This window comes from Balaenoptera acutorostrata, chromosome 1 (genome assembly GCF_949987535.1).
Source record: "Balaenoptera acutorostrata chromosome 1, mBalAcu1.1, whole genome shotgun sequence".
Classification (NCBI taxonomy): domain Eukaryota; kingdom Metazoa; phylum Chordata; class Mammalia; order Artiodactyla; family Balaenopteridae; genus Balaenoptera; species Balaenoptera acutorostrata.
In genome coordinates, this window is record NC_080064.1 from 31,948,186 (window position 1) to 31,957,695 (window position 9,510).

The 9,510-nt window shown below is 42.2% G+C and overlaps 1 protein-coding gene across 2 annotated transcripts; it reads left to right on the top strand.

Moving 5' to 3' along the window:
* Positions 1 to 516: 516 nt before the first annotated feature.
* NDUFS5 (NADH:ubiquinone oxidoreductase subunit S5) lies at positions 517 to 6,303 on the top strand. Of its 2 annotated transcripts, none has more exons than XM_057541828.1 (3): positions 517 to 661; positions 2,303 to 2,520; positions 6,080 to 6,303. In XM_057541828.1, the coding sequence occupies exons 2-3, from the start codon at positions 2,305 to 2,307 to the stop codon at positions 6,182 to 6,184; spliced, it is 321 nt and encodes a 106-aa protein (XP_057397811.1). In that variant the 5' UTR covers positions 517 to 661; positions 2,303 to 2,304; the 3' UTR covers positions 6,185 to 6,303. The 2 variants fall into 2 exon arrangements, with proteins under 2 accessions (XP_057397811.1, XP_007164797.1); XM_007164735.2 differs by having other exon boundaries at positions 656 to 790.
* The last annotated feature ends 3,207 nt before the right edge of the window (positions 6,304 to 9,510 follow it).

Sequence of the window (9,510 nt, forward strand, 5' to 3'; positions counted from 1 at the left end):
AATGTATCGTATCACACACTGCCTATGTTACCTCCCCCCCCAGCCCCTCCCCCCCCACCATCACTTCGGAGCCCCTGCTGTAATCAAAGGGAGCCTTTGGAGTTTCTGAAACAGAGGAGGGGCATGGTCTCTGACGACTTTCCCGAATCCGCAAAGTAAAAACAGACTGAGACATCAAAGAACCGCAATTGCCTTAGAGCGCTTTCCACGTGCCAGGAAACGCCTCAGTGCTTTAATATAACTCATTTAATCCCTAAAGCAACCCTACTCTGTACGTACCATTATTGTCTTTTAAGATATTTTTATCTTAAGATGAAACCGAGGCACAGTGAGGTTAAGAAACTTTGCCAGGCTGACACAGAAGTGGCGGAGCCAGAATTGGAACCCACCCTGGGTGGGTCCACACTCCATGAGCTTAACCGCTACTGGAGGGGGATGAGGGCGGCTCCCTTGGTTAAGTCCCTCACCAATCACTGCTATCGTGAGAATCCAAGGTACAGCGCGAGGAGGCAGCAGGAAATCACTAACCCCCGGGCCACCTCTCACTCAGTTGTCTGGTCAAGCTCGGCTTATCCGCAGTCCCCGGAAGCCAACTCAGCCGGTCGTGCAGGCGCAGATTGACAGGCTTGGTTTCTATGGTTCCAGGGCGCGACTGCGGAAGGTAGGTCGGCTCCCGTCGTCGCGCTGCAAGCGTCGCGCTGCGGGCTTCCTTTGCGGCAGGCCTCATTGTCGCCTGAGGATCTTCCAGTAGCGGCGGCCAGGAAGGAGTCAAGGGCACGGCTGCTGGACGGTAGGGGCTGCGTTTGTTTGCGGGGCGATTGAGCCTAAGGAGCTTCCTTCCGAGATCTCTTTAACACATTTCCTCTTGGCTTGCTGGGTGTCCGTTCTCCCTGGCCGTGTTTTCTGCTTTTCCAGACCCCTTGGTCCACACAGCCAGTGTCACCGAAGCTTGTAGACCGCGCGTCTCTCGGCTCTCTTTCCAGGTTAACGTATCTCTCTGCCGGACTCATACTTTGGCCTTCCGTTTCTTAGCCTGAAGTCCACGCCCCTTGTCCCCGCTTGCATGGCCCTGCGGGATTTGGGCCCCATTAACTTCTTCAGCTCGTTTCGTTCTTCCCGACATGCACTCTGCGCTCCAGCCACGTCTGGGTGCTCAGTGTCCCCCAGACATACCCAGCACCTCCGGCTGTAACTCGTGCTGTGTGTGTCCTACTGGAATATTCTGTTCACGGAGCTTCACTTGGCAAGCGCAACCCATATCAAAGGCATTTTCCAGTCTCCTGGGCAGAATTGGTGCTTCCTCCTTCGAGCTCTACCTCTTGTGCTCTTCCATTGGGTTCCCAGTTCCACATGTGTGTCCCCATTTTAGTGCTTAGGTTGCAGCTGCTTTTCCTCCCCATCCCAGTGTCTGGAACGGTATTACTAAGTAAATGACTGAAAGAATGGGTAGAAAAATTTTAGATCACATTCATTTGTAAATCTGCCACTCATAGGTAACTATTGACCCTTTTTTGTGCTTTCGTCCGGTCTTCTTTTGCAGGCAGTTTTTTTGGGGGAGGGCATTATTGTAATCCCCCCCTTTTTTTCCATTCAATATTCAAGTGTATGTTTCATGTGTATTATTCTTTTCCCTTCATGTTCTACCAAATAGGTACCAGATTTGATTATCCATTTCTCTATTGTTGCACTTTAAAGTTGTTTGAAATTCTTTTTTTTTTTCAACAGTTAACTGAGCTCCTACCTGGTCCCTGCCCTCAAGGCACTCATTGTTCAGTAGGGGAGGCATTCATGTAGATAGTGCATTACAGGGGTGTGCGAAGTACTGTGAAAAGTCGATGATGCTGTGCTAACACAGGAGGGACATACCCATTTCAGGATGGCTTCTTAGAAGTGTCATCTAAGTTATATGGATCGAAAACTGTAAAGAAATGTTTTCATGCTTGTGCTTTTTTGTTTATTTCAGTCATTTCTTCAGATCTATCTCAAAGAATTGGGATTACTGAGTCAAAATATAAACACTTTTATTAACTTGATAAAAATGACCTTATCAATATAGAGGATTTTAATGCATTGTTTTTTAGTTCTAGTTGTCTTTTCCTTGAGTTTTGTGAAAGCACAGACATTGCTCATCTACCGTAAACTGGAAGAACCTGTCTAATGAAAAAGTTTGGGGAGAAGTTGGGAGAATAGTATAAAATATCTTTCTTGAGAGCCGTGTATCTAAATTATTTCATTTTTCTCAGAAGTTTCTCATTTGATTGCAGTCTTACGGCATTCTTTCTTTCTTTTTCTTCCATTTCAGCCATGCCTTTCTTTGATGTGCAGAAAAGGCTGGGTCTTGACTTAGACCGCTGGATGACAATCCAGAGTGCTGAGCAGCCTCACAAGATTCCAAGTCGATGCCACGCTTTTGAAAAAGAATGGATAGAGTGTGCACATGGTATTGGTGGTATTCGCGCGGAGAAAGAGTGCAAGATAGAATTCGATGATTTCGTAGAGTGTCTGCTTCGACAGAAAACGGTGAGGAAGTGATGGAGACAGGCACTGAATTACTTCCTCATTTCTTTGGGGCTACTTTTAAGTGCTTTTAATTGGTCACTGGGCATTAGTTTGCCCAATGTGAATTGGCAAAACTTTTGTGGTGAAACTCCTTCCCTACTTAGGTACCATGTCAAGGAAGTTAAAAGCCTTCAGATCTGAGAAGGGCCTCTTATTCCTCAGTGTTCTTCCTAATGTTCTCACATATTTTCCTTAGCATTGTACCCTGCTGCAGCGACCAGGTTAGAAATTTCATGTGTATATTTCCATTTTTGCGTAGGCTATAAAGTAAAGAATACCAACCAGCATTGGGTGTTTGTCCTTGAAAATCTTTGGGTGAATATATTTCAAATTCGTCAAACCCTCATTGGGAAAGAAATTAAAATCCTGTAGATCTATTACATTGAAACTGATAAAACAATCTCTGGATTGATTTCTACTCTGGGGAGGATGAAGGTGTTAATGAGATTGCTTTAGGTGAGCCTGACCAAAAATGCAGGGGGAAAAAAAAGTTAATAGCATGGTGTCTACTTCCTCAAGAGTTGAATGAATTGCATAACATGTAAGGCCCTGTTCTCCCTTAGAGAAGAAATCTTTGGCTGTGGGCCATCATTTTGCCTATTTCTGTGCTCCAGATGTAACAAATATTAATGTTTTTATTACTCTTAACTCCTTGGGGTTCAGGGATACATTTTAGATTTTCAGTTAAATGTTTCTCAAAGTTATCTGTATCAAAATTTTAAAATTTCTTGTCTTTTATAATCTGCTCTTGGCATTTTGATTATGTGAAGCCAAATTTAGAAGGAATCTTCTAAATTTGAATGAAGGGGTGTCAGGTAATAATTTTGTATTGATCTCTAAAGGAATATTGATCATTGAGTAATATTGTAGTATTACTGAGGGACAAGGAGTGGGGTCATGGTTGGCCACCTACCAGCTATTTAGTTCACAGTATGTCTTAACTTGTCTTCTGCGGGCCCCACTTATTCCTTGCTCAGATTAAGACTTTACTCATTACTCATTTACTCACCAAGAAGAGACAGTGTGATGAGGCGGGAAGAACATTAGATTGGGAGTTTGGAGAGCTTGATTTTGATGCTGGTTTTGCCACCACTAGTTTCGTGACTTTGAGCAAGTCATTTCTCTTCTAGTCTTGGTTTCCTTATCTGGAAATATAAAGTGTTACTCTAAGGTCACTCCTCATCCTGTGAATTTATGAACAGATATGTTACCATTTTGGAGGTCATCTAAGTGAAGAAGCTAGTGAATCAAGGAATTAGAATCAAGCACTGTTCTAAGTTCTTAGAATGTAATAATGCATATATTTCTTACAGTAATCTCCTGTGAGATGCATTACGTTTATTTTCCCCACTGTATGATTAAAAAGTTGAAGCAAGGAAATATTAAGGCCATTACCTAAGGTCATATAGCCCAGTAAGAGGTGGAAATGGCATTTGAACCTGGCAGTGCCGGTTCCAGACCCTGTGCTTGTATCCAGAACACCAAGTGGTGATTGGTTCTAGCTGGGAGAAAGATTTGACATATGATGGTGTGATAGCTCAGCCATGACAAGTCTGTTTGGAGACTCTTTAATAGAGAAATGTTAGGAATACAGTTTTTATTATTTATTTATTTATTTACTTATTTACAAAATAAATTTATTTATTTATTTATTTATTTTTTGGCTGCATTGAGTCTTCGTTGCTGCACACGGTCTTTCTCTAGTTGCAGCGAGCAGGGGCTCTTTGTTGCGGTGCGCAGGCTTCTCATTACGGTGGCTTCTCTTGTTGCGGAGCACGGGCTCTAGGCTCATGGGCTTCAGTAGTTGTGGCGCACGGGCTTAGTTGCTCTGCAGCGTGTGGGATCTTCCCAGACCAGGGCTCAAACCCGTGTCCCCTGCATTGGCAGGCGGATTCTCAACCACTGCGCCACCAGGGAAGACCAAGAATACAGTTTTTAAAATGTTTATTGTTGGGGCTTCCCTGGTGGCGCAGTGGTTGAGAGTCTGCCTGCCAATGCAGGGGACACGGGTTCGAGCCCTGGTCTGGGAAGATCCCACATGCCGCGGAGCAACTAGGCCCGTGAGCCACAATTACTGAGCCTGCGCGTCTGGAACTTGTGCTCCGCAACAAGAGAGGCTGCGATAATGAGAGGCCTGCGCACCGCGATGAAGAGTGGCCCCCACTTGCCGCAACTAGAAAAAGCCCTCACACAAAAACGAAGACCCAACACAGCCATAAATAAATAAATAAAAATGGTTATTGTTTATATTAGTATTTAGGATCCCTAGAGTTTTTTTTCCTAGTGAAGTTACATCCTAATTCTTTAAAGTTCATGGGATGTTTAATTGAACATACTACCTCTTCATGCCTTTGTGAAAACCTAGTCATTCACTCAGAAAATATTTACTGGATCACCTATTCTGTCAGGAACTATTCCAGATACCGGAAATATAGCAGTAAGCAAAAGCCTCTGCCCTAATGGAGCTTATATGCAGGGCAGTGGGGCAGGGGTGGGGGTGACAGTGAGCGGTGGGATACAGAAAATTTACAAACAAGGGAAGATAGTGTGTCAGGTGTTGATAAGTGCAGTGGTGAAAATAAACAGGAGAAGGATAGGAAGCAGGAGAAGGCATGTATGCTCTTTTAAATAGAGTGCTACAAAAAGAGCTCAGTGATAGAAGACGTTTGAGCAGAGGCTTTGAGATAGTGAACCACATGCATATGAGGGAAGAATGTTCCGGGCAGAGGAAACAGCAAGTGGAAGGGTCTCTGAGCTGGAGCAGAGAGCCGGGGGAAGGGTATTAATAGATAAAGTCAGAGACGTGGGCTTTTTAAGTCATTCCAGGGAAGGAGTCACCTTTTCCTCTCAGTAAGATGAAAGCCGTTGGGTTTTGAGCCACGGAATAGTGCAGTCAGGATTAGTAAGTCTGTTTTCCATGTCACAGAATCCATGAATTAGGGTTCTCATACAATCTTGAATAGCATGGCTTTCCTCTATTGGAAATGTCCTACTGAGGAGAAGAGGCAGAACTCAAGGCTCTGCCTATCCGAGTGACTAGTAGCTGAGCACATACCATGTCTTTCTTTCAGTGTGGTCCAGAGACCTCATTTGGCTATTTCTGCTTCATTCATACCCAGTGAACAGTCACCAGTAGCAGTGCCACCTTCACATAGAGAGGTCAGGAATATATAAGCTGTGAAATGATCTCAGCTTTTAATATTTTAAAAGATTTTAATATACACAGGTATACCTCTTAAAGCCTTTGGATCTGTATTGTTTTTGTAAATACCTGTATTCCTGTATATCATAGGAACATTTTAGTTATTAGTTTTCAAGGAGATGATATTATATATACCAGAAATTTATTTGTTAAAAGCTTGGGAAATTGGTTCTTTAAAGAAAGGATTTATCCCAGAGGCCCTCTAGGATGAAAAACTTCGGTAGTTTAAAAATGAAACCAATTTTTTATTCAGCTTCTCCAGCCCTCACTTTCCAGTGCATATCTCCCCCAAGTTTAAATACTTTCTTCCTTTGACAGATGAAACGTCTGAGTGCCATCAAGAGGCAGCGGGATAAGCTAATAAAGGAAGGGAAGTACACACCTCCACCTCAGCACTTGGGCAAGGAGGATCCTCGGCCCTGAGCAGAGCAGCTGCCGGTGGCTGGAGGCTGATTTTCACGTTCTCTCTTCTCTGCTGGAAACTTTACGTACTGAAAACCCTTTTGTGAAAGTGTCTAAAAATAAAGGATTGCTCTATCCTATTTGTTCTATATTCTCATGGATCATACTTCTCTATACTGAGGTTGCAACCTATTTTTTTAAGTTTGAGAAAATGCATTTATCTTAAAAATTAGCATCTAGGGAATAATAAGCAGCATTTAACGAATGCTTACTATGTAAGTACTTTAAATATGGTAACTCATTTAAGAAGTTGCAAAAAAAAAAAAAAAAGAAGAAGTTGCAGTGTTCCTTAGTGTTTGATTCTGGTTTATTTTCTGTAAAGCACCAACTTGGGCCGGGAGGGAGAGGCAGTACAGAGGGTGGTTGTGTGTTTAAGGTCTGTGAAGTGTAACTTTAAGGCTAAGAAAATGCCAAGTTCAGATAACCTCATTTTGAAGAGGCAACACCATTGTTTCAGTTTGCCATCAGTGTTGTGTGTTATGTGTGTTATATATTAGTACTGCTAACTGACATGCTTAGGAACATGTTTTCTTTGGTTTTTGTTTTTTATTTTATTTATTTATTTATTTTGGCTGTGTTGGGTCTTCGTTGCTGTGCACGGGCTTTCTCTGGCTGCGGCGAGTGGGGGCTACTCTTTGTTGCAGTGTGCGGGCTTCTCATTGCGGTGGCTTCTCTGTTGCAGAACACAGGCTCTAGGCATGCAGGCTTCAGTAGTTGCAGCACACGGGCTTGGTAGTTGCGGCACACGGGCCCTAGAGCACTCGGGCTTCAGTAGTTGTGGCGCGCGGGCTTAGTTGTTCCACAGCATTTTGGATCTTTCTGGACCAGGGCTTGAACCCGTGTCCCCTGCATTGGCAGGCGGATTCTTAACCATTGAGCCACCAGGGGAGTCCCTAAAAACATGTTTTCAGATGTAGAAGGAAAGGTATGAACCCTAGAAAATTAATGTAAGTGTTGAGAATATAATGGAAACCTCAGATATCCTGCAGCCTTTCTTAAACTATTTTTTATTGTGTTAAAATACACATAACATAAAATATATCATCTTAATCATTTTTAAGTGTACAGTTCAGTGGTATTAAGTACATTCACGTTGTTGCACAACCATCACTACCATCCATCTCTAGAACTCTTCATCTTGGAAAACTGAAATTATATCCATTAAACAATAACTCCCTCTTCCCCCTTCCCCCTAGCACCTGGCAACCACTATTCTACTTTTTATCTCTATGATTTTAACTACTCTTAAGTACCTCATTATGAGTGGAATCATACACTATTTGTCTTTTTGTGACTGGCTTATGTCACCTAACATAATGTCCTCAAGCTTCATACATGTAGCATATATCAGAATTTCTTTCCTTTTCAACGCTGATAGTATTCCATTGTATGTATATACTACATCTTGCTTATCCATTCATCTGTCAATAGACACTTGGGTTGCTTCCATGTTTTAGCTTTTGTGAATAATGCTGCTATGAATATGGGTATATAAATATCTCCTTGAGACCCTGCTTTCAATTATATTCCCACCAGTACTGCAGAAGAGTTCTAATTTCTCCACATCTTCACCAACATTTGTTATTTTCTGGGTTTTTTTGATAGCCACCTAATGGAAGTGAGGTATCTTATTGTAGTTTTTTTTTTAAATTTATTTTTAAATTAAATTTATTTATTTGACTGCGTTGGCTCTTCATTGCTGTGTGCGGCCTTTCTCTAATTGCAGCGAGCGGGAGCTACTCTTCGTTGTGGTGCGTGGGCTTCTCATTGCAGTGGCTTCTCTTGTTGCAGAGCACGGGCTCTAGGCGTGCGGGCTTCAGTAGTTGTGGCTGACGGGCTCTAGAGCACAGACTCAGTAGTTATGGCGCACGGGCTTAGCTGCTCCACGGAATGTGAGATCTTCCCAGACCAGGGATCGAACCCATGTCCCCTGCATTGGCAGGCAGATTCTTAACCACTGCACCACCAAGGAAGTCCTCATTGTAGTTTTGATTTGCATTTCCCTAATGACTAGTGATGTTGCATCTTTTCATGTGCTTATCGACCATTTGTATATCTTGTTTGGATATACGTGTATTCAAGTCTTTTGTCCATTTTTGAATTGAGTTGGGGTTTTTAAAACAATTTTTCCTGAAGTCCAATTTTCTGTTTTTTCTTTTGTTGCCTTTAATGTCATATCCAAGAAATCATTGCCAAATCCAATGTTGTGAAGCTTTTGCCCTATATTTTACAAGTTTTATGTTTTTTAGGTCATGGGTCCATTTTGAATTGATTTTTAAAAATATAGTGTTAGGTAATGGTCCAACTTCATTCTTTTGCATGTGGATATCCAGATTTTCCAGCACCATTTGTTGAAAAGACTGTGTATTCCCCATTGAATGATCTTGACACCCTTGTCATTTGGCCATATGTGTGAGGGTTTATTTCTGAACTCTTATTCTGTTGGTCCATGTTGCAGTCTTTTTGCCAGTGCCACACTGTTTTGATTACTGTAGCTTTGTAATAAGTTTCAAAGTCAACAGTCCTCCTGATTTGAGTTCTCCAGCTTTGTTCTTTTCAGGATTGTTCTGGCTATTCAGGGTCGCTTAAGATCCTATATGAATTTTAGGATGGATTTTTCTATTTATGCAAAAAAATTGGGATTTTTGACAGGGACAGAATTAAATCTGTAAATTGCTTAGGGTAGTATTGATATTTTAGTAAGTCTTCCAGTCCATGAACATGAGATTTCTTTCCACTTATTTATGTCTTTAATTTCTTTCAGCAGTGTTTTATAGTTTTCATTGTACAAGCCTTTCACCTCCTTAAGTTAATTCCTAAGTATTTTTTTAGACGCTATTTTTAAAATTTTTATTTTATGTTGGAGTATAGTAGATTTACAATGTCGGTGTACAGCAAAGTGATTCAGTTGTAGATATACATATATCTATTTTTCAGATTCTTTTCCCATATAAGTTATTACAGAGTACTGGGTAGAGTTCCCTGTTCTATACAGTAGGTCCTTGTTGACTAGCTATTAGATGCTATTTTTTTTTGGCTGCGTTGGGTCTTCATTGCTGCACGTGGGCTTTCTCTAGTTGCAGCGAGCAGGGGCTACTCTTTGTTGCAGTGCACGGGCTTCTCATTGCAGTGGCCTCTCTTGTTGTGGAGCACGGGCTCTAGGCATGCGGGCTTCAGTAGTTGTGGTAGTTGTGGCACGTGGGCTCAGTAGTTGCGGCTTGTGGGCTCTAGAGCACAGGCTCAGTAGTTGTGGTGCACGGGCTTAGTTGCTCTGTGGCATGTGGGCT

Coding starts and splice junctions, on each gene's coding strand:
- NDUFS5 (XM_057541828.1), top strand. CDS start 2,305: ATGCCTTTCTTTGATGTGCAGAAAAGGCTGGGTCTTGACTTAGACCGC. Junction 2,521..6,079: donor GTCTGCTTCGACAGAAAACG/GTGAGGAAGTGA, acceptor TTCCTTTGACAG/ATGAAACGTCTGAGTGCCAT.